At 46.3% G+C, this 21,832-nt stretch overlaps 1 protein-coding gene across 2 annotated transcripts in view; it reads right to left on the bottom strand.

Annotated features, from left to right (window-relative positions):
* The window catches only part of FDXR (ferredoxin reductase), a 129,160-nt gene that overhangs the window by 22,054 nt on the left and 85,274 nt on the right, over window positions 1-21,832 (bottom strand). For both annotated transcript variants that reach the window (XM_063960674.1, XM_063960675.1), the window contains exons 4-5: window positions 12,411-12,533; window positions 12,223-12,336 (exon numbers count right to left, since the gene is read on the bottom strand). In XM_063960674.1, coding sequence (XP_063816744.1) covers window positions 12,223-12,336; window positions 12,411-12,533 — 237 coding nt within the window. The remainder of the gene's footprint in view (window positions 1-12,222; window positions 12,337-12,410; window positions 12,534-21,832) is intronic.

Genomic DNA, 21,832 nt, shown 5'->3' with positions numbered 1-21,832 from the left:
TCTACGTCTTCTAATTCTCAATACCTTGGGTATGAGAAGCAGAGGAGGGAAGACATACACCGACTGGTACACCCACGGTGTTACCAGAACGTCCACAGCTATTGCCTGAGGGTCTTTTGACCTGGCGCAATACTTGTCCAGTTTTTTGTTCAGGCGGGACGCCATCATGTCCACCTTTGGTCTTTTCCAACGGTTCACAATCATGTGGAAGACTTCCCGATGAAGTCCCCACTCTCCCGGGTGGAGGTTGTGCCTGCTGAGGAAGTCTGCTTCCCAGTTGTCCACTCCCGGAATGAACACTGCTGACAGTGCTATCACATGATTTTCCGCCCAGCGAAAAATCCTTGCAGTTTCTGCCATTGCCCTCCTGCTTCTTGTGCCGCCCTGTCTGTTTACGTGGGCGACTGCCGTGATGTTGTCCCACTGGATCAATACCGGCTGACCTTGAAGCAGAGGTCTTGCTAAGCTTAGAGCATTGTAAATTGCCCTTAGCTCCAGTATATTTATGTGGAGAAAAATCTCCAGACTTGATCACACTCCCTGGAAATTTTTTCCCTGTGTGACTGCTCCCCAGCATCTCAGGCTGGCCTCCGTGGTCACCAGCATCCAATCCTGAATGCCGAATCTACGGCCCTCTAGAAGATGAGCACTCTGTAACCACCACAGGAGAGACACCCTTGTCCTTGGAGATAGGGTTATCCGCTGATGCATCTGAAAATGCGATCCGGACCATTTGTCCAGCAGATCCCACTGAAAAGTTCTTGCGTGGAATCTGCCGAATGGAATCGCTTCGTAATAAGCCACCATTTTTCCCAGGACTCTTGTGCAATGATGCACTGACACTTTTCCTGGTTTTAGGAGGTTCCTGACTAGCTCGGATAACTCCCTGGCTTTCTCCTCCGGGAGAAACACCTTTTTCTGGACTGTGTCCAGAACCATCCCTAGGAACAGCAGACGTGTCGTCGGAAACGGCTGCGATTTTGGATATTTAGAATCCACCCGTGCTGTCGTAGAACTACTTGAGATAGTGCTACTCCGACTTCCAACTGTTCTCTGGACCTTGCCCTTATCAGGAGATCGTCCAAGTAAGGGATAATTAAGACGCCTTTTCTTTGAAGAAGAATCATCATTTTGGCCATTACTTTGGTAAAGACCCGGGGTGCCGTGGACAATCCAAACGGCAGCGTCTGAAACTGATAGTGACAGTTCCGTACCACGAACCTGAGGTACCCTTGGTGAGAAGGGCAATTTGGGACATGGAGGTAAGCATCCTTGATGTCCAGGGACACCATATAGTCCCCTTCTTCCTGGTTCGCTATCACTGCTCTGAGTGACTCCATCTTGATTTGAACCTTTGTATGTAAGTGTTCAAAGATTTCCCATTTAGAATAGGTCTCACCGAGCCGTCTGGCTTCAGTACCACAATATAGTGTGGAATAATACCCCTTTCCTTGTTGTAGGAGGGGTACTTTGATTATCACCTGCTGGGAATACAGCTTGTGAATTGTTTCCAATACTGCCTCCCTGTCGGAGGAAGACGTTGGTAAAGCAGACATCAGGAGCCTGCGAGGGGGAGACGTCTCGAATCTCCAGTCTGTACCCCTGGGATACTACTTGTAGGATCCAGGGGTCCACTTGCGAGTGAGCCCACTACGCGCTGAAACTCTTGAGACGACCCCCCACCGCACTTGAGTCCGCTTGTACGGCCCCAGCGTCATGCTGAGGACTTGGCAGAAGCTGTGGAGGGCTTCTGTTCCTGGGAATGGGCTGCCTGCTGCAGTCTTCTTCCCTTTCCTCTATCCCTGGGCAGATATGACTGGCCTTTTGCCCGCTTGCCCTTATGGGGACGAAAGGACTGAGGCTGAAAAGACGGTGTCTTTTTCTGCTGAGATGTGATTTGGGGTAAAAAAGGTGGATTTTTCAGCTGTTGCCGAGGCCACCAGGTCCGATGGACCGACCCCAAATAACTCCTCCCCTTTATACGGCAATACTTCCATGTGCCGTTTGGAATCTGCATCACCTGACCACTGTCGTGTCCATAAACATCTTCTGGCAGATATGGACATCGCACTTACGCTTGATGCCAGAGTGCAAATATCCCTCTGTGCATCTCGCATATATAGAAATGCATCCTTTAAATGCTCTATAGTCAATAAAATACTGTCCCTGTCAAGGGTATCAATATTTTCAGTCAGGGAATCCGACCAAGCCACCCCAGCGCTGCACATCCAGGCTGAGGCGATCGCTGGTCGCAGTATAACACCAGTATGTGTGTATATACCTTTTTAGGATATTTTCCAGCCTCTCAGCTGGCTCCTTGAGGGCGGCCCTATCTGGAGACGGTACCGCCACTTGTTTTGATAAGCGTGTGAGCGCCTTATCCACCCTAAAGGGTGTTTCCCAACGCGCCCTAACTTCTGGCGGGAAAGGGTATACCGCCAATAATTTTCTATCGGGGGAAACCCACGCATCATCACACACTTCATTTAATTTATCTGTTTCAGGAAAAACTACAGGTAGTTTTTTCACACCCCACATAATACCCTTCTTGTGGTACTTGTAGTATCAGAAATATGTAACACCTCCTTCATTGCCCTTAACATGTAACGTGTGGCCCTAAAGGAAAATACGTTTGTTTCTTCACCGTCGACACTGGAGTCAGTGTCCGTGTCTGTGTCGACCGACTGAGGTAAATGAGCGTTTTACAGCCCCTGACGGTGTTTGAGACGCCTGGACAGGTACTAATTTGTTTGCCGGCCGTCTCATGTCGTCAACCGACCTTGCAGCGTGTTGACATTATCACGTAATTCCTTAAATAAGCCATCCATTCCGGTGTCGACTCCCTAGAGAGTGACATCACCATTTCAGGCAATTGCTCCGCCTCCTCACCAACATCGTCCTCATACATGTCGACACACACGTACCGACACACAGCACACACACAGGGAATGCTCTGATAGAGGACAGGACCCCACTAGCCCTTTGGGGAGACAGAGGGAGAGTTTGCCAGCACACACCAAAAACGCTATAATTATACAGGGACAACCTTTATATAAGTGTTTTTCCCTTATAGCATTTTAATATATATATACATATCGCCAAATAAGTGCCCCCCCTCTCTGTTTTAACCCTGTTTCTGTAGTGCAGTGCAGGGGAGAGCCTGGGAGCCTTCCCACCAGCATTTCTGTGAGGGAAAATGGCGCTGTGTGCTGAGGAGAATAGGCCCCGCCCCCTTTTCGGCGGGCTTCTTCTCCCGTTTTTCTGAGACCTGGCAGGGGTTAAATACATCCATATAGCCCCCAGGGGCTATATGTGATGTATTTTTAGCCAGAATAAGGTACTATCATTGCTGCCCAGGGCGCCCCCCCCCCAGCGCCCTGCACCCTCAGTGACCGCTGCTATGAAGTGTGCTGACAACAATGGCGCACAGCTGCAGTGCTGTGCGCTACCTTATGAAGACAGAAGAGTCTTCTGCCGCCGTTTCTGGACCTTCACTTTTCGGCATCTGCAAGGGGGGTCGGCGGCGCGGCTCCGGGACGAACCCCAGGGTGAGACCTGTGTTCCGACTCCCTCTGGAGCTAATGGTGTCCAGTAGCCTAAGAAGCCAATCCATCCTGCACGCAGGTGAGTTCACTTCTCTCCCCTAAGTCCCTCGTAGCAGTGAGCCTGTTGCCAGCAGGACTCACTGAAAATAAAAACCTAACAAACTTTTACTCTAAGCAGCTCTTTAGGAGAGCCACCTAGATTGCACCCTTCTCGGCCGGGCACAAAAATCTAACTGAGGCTTGGAGGAGGGTCATAGGGGGAGGAGCCAGTGCACACCACCTGATCCTAAAGCTTTTACTTTTGTGCCCTGTCTCCTGCGGAGCCGCTAATCCCCATGGTCCTGACGGAGTCCCCAGCATCCACTTAGGACGTCAGAGAAATATAGCCATAGGGGGAAGATATACATGCTGTATATGTGTAATAAATGTCTATGCAGGGTTTTGCTGCTTTAACATGCAGTTCCCAGGGCCTAATCCAGACCTGATTGTAGCAGCAAATTTGTTAGCAGATGGGCAAAACCATATATAATGCGGGGGGTGTAGTTGTAACACGTTCAGATAGAGTTAGATTTGGGTGGGGTGTGTTAAAACTGAAATCTAAATTACAGTGTAAAAATAAACAAGCCAGTATTTACCCTGCACAGAAACAATATAACCCTCCCAAATCTAACTCTCTCTGCAAATGTTATATCTGCCACCTCTGCCCATCTGCTAATAAATTTGCTGCTACAATCAGGTCTGAATTAGGTCCCTAAGCCTAAAAGGAGTTCTCCACCAAAGCATTCTTGTATTTAGTGCACTGACAAAAAGCACTCGCTCTCTGAAGGTTCCTACACCAATAGGACACGGCAGCAGTACAACACAATGACAGTGAGCATGACCCCTGTCATTTTCCAGTGTCAGAATGATATGTTAGCTGTCCTCACACTACATAATGATTCAGGAAATCTATGTTAAAAAAAATGAACATGTTCAATATCCTAACAGTTTTGTAGTCCATAGTCTGCACTGTAGTTTCAGTGAAAAAGGATAGTCACCTGACAAATCACCTAGGACTGGCAACTGGAGAAACATGCAGATAAATCAGGTGCGCACAGAAGAGGCATAGAAAATGTACACTGTACACGCATACAAAACAATATTTGCACTCCCTTTAGGACAATTATATAAAGCACTCTCAGAAAAGGGGGCAAATTCTGTGCTTCCAGCTTCTTTGTCTGCATGGTGACATAAGCCTAGATGGCGTAACTGGGAGTGCTGCCAATGGCAAGCCTTAGGAAAACTGCTCCATGAAGCAGCTCCAGGGCTCCGATAAGAAGAAAGAATTTAAAGAAAATCAGGTTGCTGGAGGAAGGAGATGGGGAGGTGAGTCTAGTGCTGGGGTCTCCTAGAGCACATCTGGAAGATGATCGCTCACCTGAATGTCTCCAGGTGAGTGATCACCTGGAGAAGGAGCAACAATAATGCACAGCTTGGCAGGTTAATCTTGATTTAAGGCAAGCGACAATGGCTTAGGCACTGACAATGTCATAACTCACAGTGTTCCGCTGTGAATTATCAGGCGCTTTAGCATCCACAACAGTTTGCAGATAGTAGCATAGTTCTTAAGAAGTGGATGCTTGTTACCAAACAGATGATCCCTATATATGGCTTCTGCATGGGCAGAAACTATATAAAATACTACTGCTAAGATTATGGTCCTTATTGTATTCTTTATAGAGTTTCACTACGAGGTGTGTGTCTCTCCCGAACACTTGTTCGAGAGTGCCAGACATCTTTTCCATTGTGTGCATGTGCATATATATATATATATATATATATATATATATATATATACACATACATACATACATATATACACACACACACATGCATATATATATGCACACACATACACACGTTTCTTTCTTTAAAAAAAAAAGAAAGAAAAAAAAGGAGCTTGGTTATGATTGACAGTGCAGCCAGCATGATACAGATTATACGGAAATGTGATACACCCCCGGATGCTGCTCCCCCTCCTCATAGACCAGTGATCAGTACTGGGCTCCCATTGCTACATCCCTTTGTGTAGAGTTGTGTAAAAATGGAGTACAACAAAATAAACATTGAATCATTGCTAAAACAGTGGGGAAATGTAATTTGTAATTTAAACCAGACAAAAACTAGATTCTTTACTAGAACTCCAGCATGATTGTAGTGTAGTGATTTAACATAAAAAGCAACTGATTTCCAGTTTGAGGAGGATGTTGACATCACCATCGCATACACTAAGGGGCATATTCAATTGAACACAAGGTTTTTCCTACAAAACTTAACGCGGATATAACACCCTTTTTCCCCATTACCACAGTAACTGTGCTCCCAATTCTCCTGCTATCCCATTTGAAAAAAATAAATAAAAAATAAAAAAAACCACTTGGCACAATATTTTCTCCAGCAAAAAAACAATTTTTTCTTAAAAAAAAATAAAATAAAAATATGGAGAAGTCAGCCTGTACCTCAACAAAAAACTACAAATAAATATTGGGTAACAGTATAGATAATTATTACTATAATATGCTTTGAAAATGGCTGATTATAGCATTTTTTATTTTTTAAGCATTTTAATTACTTTAAATTTGGTGTGCATAAAAATAAGAATTTACTTACCGATAATTCTATTTCTCGGAGTCCGTAGTGGATGCTGGGGTTCCTGAAAGGACCATGGGGAATAGCGGCTCCGCAGGAGACAGGGCACAAAAAGTAAAGCTTTAGGATCAGGTGGTGTGCACTGGCTCCTCCCCCTATGACCCTCCTCCAAGCCTCAGTTAGGATACTGTGCCCGGACGAGCGTACACAATAAGGAAGGATTTTGAATCCCGGGTAAGACTCATACCAGCCACACCAATCACACTGTACAACCTGTGATCTGAACCCAGTTAACAGTATGATAACAGCGGAGCCTCTGAAAAGATGGCTCACAACAATAATAACCCGATTTTTGTAACTATGTACAAGTATTGCAGATAACCCGCACTTGGGATGGGCGCCCAGCATCCACTACGGACTCCGAGAAATAGAATTATCGGTAAGTAAATTCTTATTTTCTCTATCGTCCTAGTGGATGCTGGGGTTCCTGAAAGGACCATGGGGATAATACCAAAGCTCCCAAACGGGCGGGAGAGTGCGGATGACTCTGCAGCACCGAATGAGAGAACTCCAGGTCCTCCTTAGCCAGGGTATCAAATTTGTAGGATTTTACCAACGTGTTTGCCCCTGACTAAATAGCCGCTCGGCAAAGTTGTAAAGCCGAGACCCCTCGGGCAGCCGCCCAAGATAAGCCCACCTTCCTTGTGGAATGGGCATTTACATATTTTGGCTGTGGCAGGCCTGCCACAGAATGTGCAAGCTGAATTGTATTACACATCCAACTAGCAATCGTCTGCTTAGAAGCAAGAGCACCCAGTTTGTTGGGTGCATACAGGATAACAGCAAGTCAGTTTTCCTGACTCCAGCCGTCCTGGAACCTATATTTACAGGGCCCTGACAACATCTAGCAACCTGGAGTCCTCCAAGTCCCTAGTAGGCGCAAGGCACCAAAATAAGCTGGTTTAGGTGAAACACTGACAGCACCTTAGGGAGAGAACTGGGGACGAGTCCGCAGCTCTGCCCTGTCCAAATGGACAACCAGATATGGGCTTTTTTGAGAAAAAAACCACCAATTTGACACTCGCCTGGTCCAGGCCAGGGCCAAGAGCATGGTCACTTTTCATGTGAGATGCTTCAAATCCACAGATTTGACTGGTTTTAAACCAATGTGATTTGAGGAATCCCAGAACTACGTTGAGATCCCACAGTGCCACTGGAGGCACAAAAGGGGGTTGTATATGCAATACTCCCTTGACAAACTTCTGGACTTCAGGAACTGAAGCCACTTCTTTCTGGAAGAAAATCGACAGGGCCGAAATTTGAACCTTAATGGACCCCAATTTGAGGCCCATAGACACTCCTGTTTGCAGGAAATGCAGGAATCGACCGAGTTGAAATTTCTCCGTGGGGCCTTTCTGGCCTCACACCACGCAACATATTTTTGCCACATGTGGTGATAATGTTGTGCGGTCACCTCCTTTCTGGCTTTGACCAGGGTAGGAATGACCTCTTCCGGAATGCCTTTTTCCCTTAGGATCCGGCGTTCCACCGCCATGCCGTCAAACGCAGCTGCGGTAAGTCTTGGAACAGACATGGTACTTGCTGAAACAAGTCCCTTCTTAGCGGCAGAGGCCATAAGTCCTCTGTGAGCATCTCTTGAAGTTCCGGGTACCAAGTCCTTCTTGGCCAATCCGGAGCCATGAGTATAGTTCTTACTCCTCTACGTCTTATAAGTCTCAGTACCTTAGGTATGAGAAGCAGAGGATGGAACACATACACCGACTGGTACATCCATGGTGTTACCAGAACGTCCACAGCTATTGCCTGAGGGTCTCTTAACCTGGCGCAATACCTGTCCCGTTTTTTGTTCAGACGGGACGCCATCATGTCCACCTTTGGTATTTCCCAACGGTTTACAATCATGTGGAAAACTTCCCGATGAAGTTTCCATTCTGCCGGGTGGAGGTCGTGCCTGCTGAGGAAGTCTGCTTCCCAGTTTCCATTCCCGGAATGAAACACTGCTGACAGTGCTATCACATGATTTTCCGCCCAGCGAAAAGTCCTTGCAGTTTTTGCCATTGCCCTCCTGCTTCTTGTGCCGCCCTGTCTATTTACGTGGGCGACTGCCGTGATGTTTTTCCCACTGGATCAATACCGGCTGACCTTGAAGCAGAGGTCTTGCTAAGCTTAGAGTATTATAAATTTACCCTTAGCTCCAGTATATTTATGTGGAGAAAAGTCTCCAGACTTGATCACACTCCCTGGAAATTTTTTCCTTGTGTGACTGCTCCCCAGCCTCTCGGGCTGGCCTCCGTGGTCACCAGCATCCAATCCTGAATGCCGAATCTGCGGCCCTCTAGAAGATGAGCACTCTGTAACCACCACAGGAGAGACACCCTTGTCCTTGGATATAGGGTTATCCGCTGATGCATCTGAAGATGCGATCCGGACCATTTGTCCAGCAGATCCCACTGAAAAATTCTTGCGTGAAATCTGCCGAATGGAATTGCTTCGTAGGAAGTCACCATCTTTACCAGGACCCTTGTGCAATGATGCACTGATTTTAGGAGGTTCCTGACTAGCTCGGATAACTCCCTGGCTTTCTCTTCCGGGAGAAACACCTTTTTCTGGACTGTGTCCAGAATCATCCCTAGGCACAGCAGACTTGTCGTTGGGATCAGCTGCGATTTTGGAATATTTAGAATCCACCCGTGCTGTTGTAGCAGTATCCGAGATAGTGCTACTCCGACCTCCAACTGTTCCCTGGACTTTGCCCTTATCAGGAGATCGTCCAAGTAAGGGATAATTAAGACGCCTTTTCTTCGAAGAAGAATCATCATTTCGGCCATTACCTTGGTAAAGACCCGGGGTGCCGTGGACAATCCAAACGGCAGCGTCTGAAACTGATAGTGACAGTTCTGTACCACGAACCTGAGGTACCCTTAGTGAGAAGGGCAAATTTTGGACATGGAGGTAAGCATCCCTGATGTCTCGGGACACTATATAGTCCCCTTCTTCCTGGTTCGTTATCACTGCTCTGAGTGACTCCATCTTGATTTGAACCTTTGTAAGTGTTCAAATTTTTTTAGATTTAGAATAGGTCTCACCTAGCCTTCTGGCTTCAGTACCACAATATAATGTGGAATAATACCCCTTTTCTTGTTGTAGGAGGGGTAATTTGATTATCACCTGCTGGGAATACAGCTTGTGAATTGTTTCCCATACTGCCTCCTTGTCGGAGGGAGACCTTGGTAAACCAGACTTCAGGAGCCTGCGAAGGGGAAACGTCTCGACATTCCAATCTGTACCCCTGGGATACTACATGTAGGATCCAGGGGTCCTGTACGGTCCCAGCGTCATGCTGAGAGCTTGGCAGAAGCGGTGGAACGCTTCTGTTCCTGGGAATGGGCTGCCTGCTGCAGTCTTCTTCCCTTTCCTCTATCCCTGGGCAGATATGACTCTTATAGGGACGAAAGGACTGAGGCTGAAAAGACGGTGTCTTTTTCTGCAGAGATGTGACTTAGGGTAAAAACGGTGGATTTTCCAGCAGTTGCCGTGGCCACCAGGTCCGATGGACCGACCCCAAATAACTCCTCTTCCTTTATACGGCAATACACCTTTGTGCCGTTTGGAATCTGCATCACCTGACCACTGTCGTGTCCATAAACATCTTCTGGCAGATATGGACATCGCACTTACTCTTGATGCCAGAGTGCAAATATCCCTCTGTGCATCTCGCATATATAGAAAATGCATCCTTTAAATGCTCTATAGTCAATAAAATACTGTCCCTGTCAAGGGTATCAATATTTTTAGTCAGGGAATCCGACCAAGCCACCCCAGCTCTGCACATCCAGGCTGAGGCGATCGCTGGTCGCAGTATAACACCAGTATGTGTGTATATACTTTTTATGATATTTTCCAGCCTCCTGTCAGCTGGCTCCTTGAGGACGGCCCTATCTATAGACGGTACCGCCACTTGTTTTGATAAGCGTGTGAGCGCCTTATCCACCCTAAGGGGTGTTTCCCAACGCGCCCTAACTTCTGGCGGGAAAGGGTATACCGCCCATAATTTTCTATCGGGGGGAACCCACGCATCATCACACACTTCATTTAATTTATCTGATTCAGGAAAAACTACGGTAGTTTTTTCACATCCCACATAATACCCTCTTTTGTGGTACTTGTAGTATCAGAAATATGTAACACCTCCTTCATTGCCCTTAACGTGTGGCCCTAATAAGGAATACGTTTGTTTATTCACCGTCGACACTGGATTCAGTGTCCGTGTCTGTGTCTGTGTCGACCGACTAAAGTAAACGGGCGTTTTAAAACCCCTGACGGTGTTTCTGAGACGTCTGGACCGGTACTAATTGTTTGTCGGCCGTCTCATGTCGTCAACCGACCTTGCAGCGTGTTGACATTATCACGTAATTCCCTAAATAAGCCATCCATTCCGGTGTCGACTCCCTAGAGAGTGACATCACCATTACAGGCAATTGCTCCGCCTCCTCACCAACATCGTCCTCATACATGTCGACACACACGTACCGACACACAGCACACACACAGGGAATGCTCTGATAGAGGACAGGACCCACTAGCCCTTTGGAGAGACAGAGGGAGAGTTTGCCAGCACACACCAAAAACGCTATAATTATATAGGGACAACCTTATATAAGTGTTTTCCCTTATAGCATCTTTTATATATTTCTAACGCCAAATTAGTGCCCCCCCTCTCTGTTTTAACCTTGTTTCTGTAGTGCAGTGCAGGGGAGAGCCTGGGAGCCTTCCCTCCAGCCTTTCTATGAGGGAAAATGGCGCTGTGTGCTGAGGAGATAGGCCCCGCACCTTTTTCGGCGGGCTCGTCTCCCGCTCTTTAATGGATTCTGGCAGGGGTTAAATATCTCCATATAGCCCCCGGAGGCTATATGTGAGGTATTTTTAGCCAAAAAAGGTTTTCATTTGCCTCCCAGGGCGCCCCCCTCCCAGCGCCCTGCACCCTCAGTGACTGCCGTGTGAAGTGTGCTGAGAGGAAATGGCGCACAGCTGCAGTGCTGTGCGCTACCTTAAGAAGACTGAGGAGTCTTCTGCCGCCGATTCTGGACCTCTTCTCGTTTCAGCATCTGCAAGGGGGCCGGCGGCGAGGCTCCGGTGACCATCCAGGCTGTACCTGTGATCGTCCCTCTGGAGCTAATGTCCAGTAGCCAAAGAAGCCAATCCATCCTGCACGCAGGTGAGTTCACTTCTTCTCCCCTAAGTCCCTCGTTGCAGTGATCCTGTTGCCAGCAGGACTCACTGTAAAATAAAAAACCTAAGCTAAACTTTTCTAAGCAGCTCTTTAGGAGAGCCACCTAGATTGCACCCTTCTCGGCCGGGCACAAAAATCTAACTGAGGCTTGGAGGAGGGTCATAGGGGGAGGAGCCAGTGCACACCACCTGATCCTAAAGCTTTACTTTTTGTGCCCTGTCTCCTGCGGAGCCGCTATTCCCCATGGTCCTTTCAGGAACCCCAGCATCCACTAGGACGATAGAGAAATGTAAAAGAGTTGATGTTGGGGTAATTTTAGGCAACTTTAAAAAACACCTTTAAATCCCACCTGTAAAGTTTTTAAGATACCTGTCCCGTCCATATAACACCCACATATATCTGTCCCACATCTTTATAACGAATTATTCTGCACTTTACAAAAGTATACCCCAATAATGACATGTAATGATTGGCCCAGTTAAACAAGTTGTAAAATTCCAATTGCATAATTAGTCATTAGGGGGAGAAAAGGAAGCAAGGGGATCTAAAGCAAGTCCCAAAATGGACACCTTCAAATAATGGTTTTTCCAAAGTTTGCACCTGCCGGAATCTGCGAGAAAACAAACAGTTAACTCCTAGAATTTACCACGCTAAAAAATTGTCACGTCTAACTGAAAACCCTGCAGCTGCCAGGACTTTTGTGAGCCTCAGCAAAAATGTCCTTGTTCAACTGAATATGCCCCATAGCCTATAGGTAAAATATTGATCAGCGGTTTCCTTTAAAAGTTTGATGCTCACATGTCTATTGTCTGGAAGTCCATTGTACCAGCCTACAAAGTCCCTTGCTGAATACACCCCTGGCAGCTCTTCTCCAGGTATCCCCAGCTCCCGCTTATCCTCAGCTCCATAGCTCTGTGAGATGGAGAACAGCATTAGGAGAGAGATAAAGCACCAACCTTCAAGTTTCTATTAGTCTCAGCACTCACCAGCACTATGGCATTGTAAGCCTTCTCCAATTCCTCTACGGTTACATCTCTCCCGACTGTCACATTGCCTATGAAACTGCAGCGTTCAGAGAGGGCGGTCTGAGTAAAAGTGTTGATAACATTCTGTATGGAATTTGCAAAAAAATAATAATAATAAATAAAAAAGCAGATAAGTAAATGTGAAAAAAAATATATAAAAAAAAATGGCTGTTTGTTAAAATGTTTAATTATTTTCCCTTGCCATCCAAAGTGTTAAAACTCCATTCTGCAGCATTTAGACATAGGTCATCTAGGACAGAAAGTAAAATAAAATATGGCCAGTAGGTTGTCCTTGCAGGAGTCTTCAGGTTTGTGAATCCAATGAGTATAGAGCATCTCTTTTTAATGAGACTGCAAACCAACAAAATGTTACTTCTATATTGCAATGCAGAAAACCTCCGCTCTCCAAACATGACAACCTACAGCTGAAAGGGATGTGAAAAAGGATAACATTCTATACAGATTTAAGCAAGCATAAACACTTCATGTAATTCACGTATATAATTTGGCACAGTCATCAATAATCACACAGGGATTACTTGCAATTAAAGTGTCATTAAGAAATTCTTAAATAATTTGCCTTTAACCCTTCCATGCATTCATTTTTTACGTTTTTTGTTGTTGTTTTTTTATTAGTCCTCAGGGCTTATAAATAAATAAACAAAAAAGTTTGAATCACTTGGCCTTGTTTTGACTATGCACGAAAACAAAAACTGGGATGCAGAAAAATTGCAGCAGGTGCTCTGGACTGAGGAGTCAAAATATGAAATATTTGACTGCAACAGAAGGCAGTTTGTTCGCCAAGGGGCTGGAGATCGGTACAATAATGAGTGTCTGCAGGCAGAGTGAAGCAGGGTGATCTTCAGGTTGCCGAATGTTGGGATCACGGCGCACAGTATACCGGCGCCGGAATCCCGACACCCGGCATACCGACAGATATTCTCCCTCGTGGGGGTCCACGACCCCCCTGGAGGGAGAATAAATAGCGTGGCGCCTGTAGCACGCCACCGTGCCCGCAGCGAGCCCGCAAGGGGCTCATTTGTGCTCGCCACGCTGTCGGTATGCCGGCGGTCGGGCTCCTGGCGCCGGTATGCTGGTCGCCGGGAGCCCGGCAGCCAGCATACCATACTACACCCGTGAAGCATGGTGGGGGTTCCTTGCAAGTTTAGGGCTGCATTTCAGCAAATGAAATTGGGGATTTGGTAAAGATTAATAGTATCCTCAATGCTGAGAAATACAGGCAGGTACTTAACCATCATATATCATCATCAAGGAGGAGTCCGATTGGTTCTAAAATTATTCTGCAGCATGACAACGGCCCAAACATACAGCCAATGTAATCAAGAACTATCTTCAGCGTAAAGAAGAACAAGGAGTCCTGGAGTGATGATATGGCCCCCTCAGAGCTCTGATCTCAACATCATATAGTCTGTCTGGGATTACATGAAGAGACAGATATATACACACACACTATATATATATATATATATATATATATATATATATATATATATATATATATATATATATATATATATATATATATATACATACATACATACATACATATATACATACATACATACATACATACATACATACACACACACACACACACACACACACACACACACTATGTAGACAAAAGTCATTGGACATTGACAGCAAATAGATAAACAAGATTGTATTGACGTCAGTACTTTGTGGGTACTGCAGACACCCTTCTTGGCAAGCAAACTGTCCACAAGTTCCTGGACAACAGCAGGTGGTATGTTTTGCCATTCCGCCTTAAGTACAGTGACCCTGAAGAAGGTCGAACTGGTCTAGAATGCACCAGTCGCTCCAATTTGTCCCAGAGGTTCTCTATTGGGTTAAGATCTGGACACTGAGCTGGCCAGTCCATCCAGGTTACAGAATTTTCTGTGTACCAGTCCAGCGTCGCCCTGGAAACATGACAGGTGGCAATGTGGTCCTTATAAAAAAAAAACATTTGTTGTTTCCATAGAACTGCCACAATGAAGTGTACACAGAGTTATCAATGACATCTCCATACTTCTCAGAGTAAATGGACCCATGTCAAACCAGCTGATACAGCCCCAAAGCATGAATCCACCACCTCCATGCTTTACTGAAGGTACTGTACACTCTGGCATCAGATGTTCTTCTGGCAATCTCCAAACACATCCATCTGATCTGAAAAGTGTAAACAATTATTCGTCACTCCATAACACTCGCCGCCATTGTTCCACTGTCCAGGTTTTGTGCTCTTTACACCATCTTGAAGTTTATGAGCAGCTGCTCACCCATAATATCCAAGTGCATGGGCCTCCCTACGACATGTTCTTGTCAAAACCGGCACATTAGTGGCCATTTGGAACTTGTGTGCAACGGTATGTATGGGACAACTACTGTTCTTTTGTTTTGGGGGGTCTTTCAGGGCGAGGTGCGTTCCTGCAATGACCGTTCTTCTTCCACACATTAATGACAAAAGACAGTGGATTCGAGAACCTAACATCCGCAATGCTTCTCACACTCATACCTCCCATCGAGCAGCCGACGATGATCCCCTTTTCAATCTCTGTTAGCTCATTCATGCAAGTCAGCTCATTAGCAAATTATCTAAATCAGTGGCCCTCTACCTGGTTTATACCATCACAAACACGTGTCCAGCTCAGGAGCAACCTTTTTCGTTTGCTGATTATGTCCAATCACTTTTGACTACGTAGTGTATATCTGGTTGAGCGTACACACTAATCGATTTCCACAAAATCATTACTGATATCTTCTGATCTGCCAGATCAGAATATGCAAGGAATGACACACAGTAGCGCACAACAGTGCATACACCCTAGACAATGTGGCACATTTGTCATTCCAATTCGGCTCAAAATGACAAATCCTCCAATATATGCCTAGTGTGTACCCAGCGATAACCGAGTACTGAACACCAACACTGATGGGATTACTAGATTTCAAGAAATCAGGACTAGAAAAGGCCACAGGCATTTTGTAACCTACACAATACAGCTGTTCTCACCGGGATGCAGTTAATTTACTGGCTCTCAGGAGACCTAGTCCAAAAGTTTCTAATTGGGAAATTTATAAAAAATATGAAATTAAGTAAATTATGTTTATATGTCAGACTTAGGTTCAGTTATGTGGTGAGGGACAAGATTTGCTTCTGTTTGTACACATATTTTATGACTGCCAGCCACAAGTACTAGTTTTTCCTATTACATGGATAATAAATATTTTGAATTGGTTCTGGACCACCAATCCGAGGCACCCCTGCAAGTGTCCCGCGGCACCCCAGGGTGCCACGGCACACAGTTTGGGAACCACTGGGTTAGACTATAACTTTACCTAATCACAGATCTTTACACTAACTACAGAAATCATGCATTAGGCTGCTCACTTGGTTTGACCACGCCAGTGTCATGTACAGATGTATCCTCATACATCATTGCTGCAGTCGCGTCGCACGAGAATCTTCTAGAATATGGCATCTTTTTTGCTTCCTTGACCCAATGCGACTAAGACACACAAAGAGACTGTGCTGATTAATTTGATATATGAACACTTGTACTGTATGGGTTCACTACGATCTGCCGGCGGTCGGCCTCCCGGCGACCAGCATACCGGCGCCGGGAGGCCGGCTTACAGACAGTGTGGCGAGCGCAAATGAGCCCCTTGCGGGCTCGCTGCGCTCACCACGCTACGGGCACGGTGGCGCGCTACACTATTTTAATCTCACTCCAGGGGGGTCGTGGACCCCCACGAGGGAGAATAAGTGTCGGTATGCCGGCTGTCGGGCTCCCGGCGCCGGTATGCTGGTCGCCAGGAGCCCGACCGCCGGCATACTGAAGACCACCCGTACTGTATGTCTATGTGCTTTAATTCTGCTCCGTATACAGACTCAGTCACACACAATATACAAGTGTTATATATCACATTAGTCAGCACAGTCTCCTCATGCATCATTGCGTATTGAGGCTAGATGTATGAGGACACATCTGTACTCTGTCCATCCCTAACGCCATACTTAAAACTTGGGCCTGGTAGTTTAACAAATTACTCCTAGATCTAACCTGTGAAACGGACATGGAGTATACTCAAGAGGTAAAACAAATGACACATACATAAGTGTCATGATCCTAGGCACGGCGATTCCCCAGATACGCCAACCTGCGAATCCCTGCCACGTGACACCATTACTGGACACCTGAGCGCGTGCGTTAATTTCAACACGGTCACTGCCACCAGCCAAAGTACAAACGTTTAGGGTATGACCCAAGGCAAACTTGTGGCTTTTGTCTGCACCCAGAATTATTAATATTTTGGTAACGCCTCTTTCAGAGAGTTGGGTTGGATACACAACAGAAAACAGAGCTAAAATTGATTATTTAATTTAAGTAAGTAAACCCTTCAAAGCTTAGGGTTACAAAAAAAAAAAAAAGTTACAAGAATATAATAGTTGTAAAATAGTCACACACGTAAATACAATTTCAAATAAAATAAATAAATAAAATAAAATAAAAAAAATAAATAGGAATAAACTCAGCTTCACCTGAAGTTGGTCTGGCGGATTGAGGCCTATCCTTGATTGACTTACTGGAACATCTATATCCTTCGAAAAGCCTCATGCAGAATGAACACCTTCCAGCCTGTGTTCCTCATATTTAAAACCCAGGCTGCACTCACAGGCCCCCCTCGTTCTGGAGAGTTTGTTTAACCCTTCCAAAGCCAGAGTGAATGGAGTCTTAGCTCAGGGTCTCTTAATCATACTAACAGGGATGGATGGCCTTATCTTTCAATTGCTTGTTTGATGCTTAGAGAGTTGGTACCGGCCCTCTTGGTCACATAAGCAGGGATTATTTAACTACCCATCCATTTTGTTTGAAGGTATGAAGCAGGCTTATCCATTATACTGGGACAGTATATACAACTGGCTAAAGGGACATTTATCACCTGTTGTAGCCAAAAAGTCGTCGCTAACCCATAAGGATGCACCCCTTGTTGGGAAAGTAACAACTTGTTTGAAATGACCCAAGCCAGGCCTGACCCTGGCCTCTGAAATGCTGTTCATTTGCAATGTAAATTGCCTCAATATACAGATAGGCTCAGGAAGAGCATTGAAGCTTGTCACCTTTCCACATAGTAAACAACTCAAAAGTTGTGCTATTTCTGGACCCCTGATGTGTCTGAGTAAACACTACAAGGCAATTAACTCTCACCCCAGGTTCCACCCACAGACATGTTTCTCAATACAAAATACATTGATACAGCAAACAGATATCTTGATATCACATACTGTTATGCACACCAGTGCCTGCAGGAATGTACTGGTGTCAGAACTGTTATGCACTCCAGTGCCTGCAGGAATGTACTGGTGTTTGAACTGTTATGCACACCAGTGCCTGCAGGAATGTACTGGTGTCTGAACGGATAGGTATGCAAAGCAAATGAACTCACAGACAGACACAGAAGGTGATAGGGTAACAAAATAAACACAAAGTGAACAGAGAAGCCCAGAGGCTAAGGAACTGGGTGTCTCCCTAGTATTAGTAATGCTCAGATGGGAAAAGCAAGATGTTGTGTTTTAATACGTAGAGAACCCGAAATGCTGTTGCTAAGGGCAACAGCAAAACCCTAAAGGGTTACCAACGGGTGTGGCAGTAAACTCCTTGGTCAGAGATGGAATGATAGACACAAGGAGAGTCACCACAATCCTAATTCTCACTTGCAGTGCACAGGTTCAGCTTACTGCCACTAAACTGACACCTGACACCTTGCACAGTGAGACAGGATTTAGGCAGGCAAGTCTTAGAATACAGCTGCAAACTTGCTAAGTTCACAGAGTAGTAAAAGAACCCCAGCAAGCTAAACGACTGACTCCAGTCTTACTGCTAGGTCTGGATTGGCAGAGTGTAGTACCAAATCCCCAGGCCTATTTGCAGTAAGCAACAACAAATACAAAGCTACACAGTACTGGCTAACTTTCAGGAACTGACTAACCAACAAAGATTCAGCAGCATCTGCTTAACCTGAGAAGAGGCCTTATAAAGCAGGTGCTGTCCACGCCCCACTCAGACCTCACAGACTGTGGGCACAAAAACCAGCACCGGATCCCCTGCCGTGCACAGAGCCTGTAACCACTGCACAGCAAAAGACCCGAACCGGAGTATCAGCTGCGCTCAGGTTACTCCGCTAGCACTTGTCTCCCGGTTGCCATGACGACGTGGCAGCACAGGGCAGGAGACCCTAACACATACACCGATATTTGATTAGAGCCCCCTCATACCCTTATAAGCCTTCCCAAAACACCCCTCATGACCCTGCCTTAGCTTTAGAAAATATTCCTCTGCACCACCAGCCTGTCCCTATCTCTTTCTGTCTAGCTCCTATGAGTCTGTCTAACCATATCATGCCACTGAAACCAGGCCCATGGATTACTCCGAGGAGACACACACAGGGTGGAGCATCAGAGAGGGACAGACAAGAAGTTTTGTTGTCAGGCAACGCCAAATGGTATTCCCACGTGTACACCACTTCTGAACGGAATAAGTCCAGGAGAGTTTGGGACAGGTTTCAGCAGGGGGCAGGCCACAATTGTCTGTCCCAGGTTCCTAGTGTACACAATAAATAAAAAATATAAAATGGGGGTCCATAAGTGACAGCTAGATAAAATAAGATTGAGCACTACATAATGGTCATTGGTGGCCAGGGTTCAAGATGAACCAGCTCAAATGAAGTCCTGAATAAGTTGAAACTTGGCTTTGCATTAATGCCAAAGAGTTCAATCTTTGTCTCAGACCAGAGAATTTGTTTCTCAAGGTCTGAGAGCCCTTCAGGTATATTTTGGCAAACTCCAGGCGGGCTGCCAAATGCTTTTTACTACGGAGTGGCTTCCATCTGGCCACTCTACCATACAGGCATGATTGGTGGATTGCTGCAGAGATGGTTGTCCTTCTGGAAGGTTCTCCTCTCTCCACAGAGGAATGCTGTAGCTCTGACAGAGTGACCATCGGGTTCTTGAACACCTCCCTGACTACGGCCCTTCCCCCCCGATCGCTCAGTTTAGACGGCCGGCCAGCTCTAGAAAGAGTCCTGGTGGTTCCAAACTTCATTCATTTACGGATGATGGAGGTCACTGTGCTCATTGGGATCTTCAAAGCAGATATTTTTCTGTACCCTTTCCCAGATTTGTGCCTCGAGACAATCCTGTCTCGGAGGTCTTCAGATAATGCCTTTGAATTCATGCTTGGTTTGTGCTCAGACAAGCACTGTCAAGTGTGGGACCTTATATAGACAGGGGTATGCCTTTCCAAATCATGTCCAATCAATTGAATTTACCACAGGTGGACTCCAATTAAGCTGTAGGAACATCTCAAGGATGATCAGTGGAAACAGGATGCACTTGAGCTCAATTTTGAGCTTCACAGCAAAGGCTGTTAATACTTCTGTACATGTGATTTTATTTTTTTATTTTTAATAACAAAAATCTCAAAAACTTTTTTCATGTTGTCATTATGAAGTATTGGCCCCCATTCCGAGTTGATCGCTAGCTGCTTTCGTTCGCAGCGCAGCGATTAGGTACAAAAGCTGCACTTCTGCGCATGCGTATGGGGCGTAGTGCGCACGCGCGACGTACTTTCACAAAAGCCGATGCAGTTTCACACAAGGTCTAGCGATGCTTTTCAGTCGCACTGCTGGCCGCAGAGTGATTGACAGGAAGTGGATATTTCTGGGTGGTAACTGGCCGTTTTCGGGGAGTGTGTGTAAAAACGCAGGCGTGTCAGATAAAAACGCAGGAGTGGCTGGGGAAACATAGGCGTGGCTGGCCAAACGCAGGGCGTGTTTGTGACGTCAAAATAGGAACTAAACAGTCTGAAGTGATCGCTAGCTAGGAGTAAGTCTCGAGCTACTCAGAAACTGCACAATCTTTTTTTGTAGCAGCGCTGCTAAGATACACTCCCAGAGGGCGGCGGCTTAGCGTTTGCACTGTTGCTAAAAGCAGCTCGTAATGAGGGCCATTGTGTGTAGAATTTTGAGGGAAAAATAAATGTATTCCATTTTGGAACAAAGCTGTAACATAACAAAAATAAGATTTTAAACCTACCGGTAAATCAGGGTGGTCTTCTGTTTGCCGGCGGTCGGGCTCCCGGCGCTCAGTATACCGGCGCCGGGAGCCCGACAGCCGGAATACCGACAATTATTTTCCCTCGTGGGGGTCCACGACCCCCATAGAGGGAGAATAAAATAGTGTGGCGCGCGTAGCGCGCCACCGTGCCCGTAGCGTGGCGAGCGCAGCGAGCCCGCAAGGGGCTCATTTGCGCTCGCCAAGCTGTCGGTAAGCCGGCGGTCGGGCTCCCGGCGCCGGGATGCTGGTCGCCGGGAGCCCGACCGCCGGCCAGCCGTAGTGAACCCGGTAAATCATTTTCTCCTAGTCCGTAGAGGATGCTGGGGACTCCGTAAGGACCATGGGGTATAGACGGGCTCCGGCAGGAGATAGGGCACCTAAAAAGAACTTTGACTATGGGTGTGCACTGGCTCCTCCCTCTATGCCCCTCCTCCAGACCTCAGTTAGAGAACTGTGCCCAGAGGAGATGGACAATACAAGGCAGGATTTAGCAATCCAAGGGCAAGATTCATACCAGCCCACACCAATCATACCATGTAACCTGGAACATACATAACCAGTTAACAGTATGAACAACAACAACAGTAACGGTCCAAGACCGATGTCAACTGTAACATAACCCTTATGTAAGCAACAACTATATACAAGTCTTGCAGAGTTTCCGCACTGGGACGGGCGCCCAGCATCCTCTATGGACTAGGAGAAAAAGATTTACCGGTAGGTTTAAAATCTTATTTTCTCTTACGTCCTAGAGGATGCTGGGGACTATGGGGTTTATACCAAAGCATCCAATCGGGCGGGAGAGTGCGTATGACTCTGCAGCACCGACTGAGCAAACGCTAGGTCCTCATCAGCCAGGGTATCAAACTTGTAGAATTTAGCAAAAGTGTTTGACCCCGACCAAGTCGCCGCTCTGCAAAATTGTAAAGCCGAGACGCCTCGGGCAGCCGCCCAAGAAGAGCCCACCTTCCTAGTGGAATGGGCCTTAACCGAATTTGGTACCGGCAATCCAGCCGTAGAGTGAGCCTGCTGAATCGTAATACAGATCCAGCGAGCAATAGTCTGCTTTGAAGCAGGAGCGCCAATCTTATTGGCCGCATACAGGACAAACAGAGCCTCTGTTTTCCTAATTCTAGCCGTCCTGGCTACATAAATCTTTAAGGCCCTGACTACGTCCAGGGATCTGGAATCCTCCAGGTCACCGGTAGCCACAGGCACCACAATAGGTTGATTCATATGGAAC

The sequence above is a fragment of the Pseudophryne corroboree genome, chromosome 3, assembly GCF_028390025.1.
Source record: "Pseudophryne corroboree isolate aPseCor3 chromosome 3, aPseCor3.hap2, whole genome shotgun sequence".
Taxonomy (NCBI): Eukaryota; Metazoa; Chordata; class Amphibia; order Anura; family Myobatrachidae; genus Pseudophryne; species Pseudophryne corroboree.
Note: the sequence above shows the minus strand (reverse complement) of the source record. Positions and strands in the feature narration are given on the sequence as shown.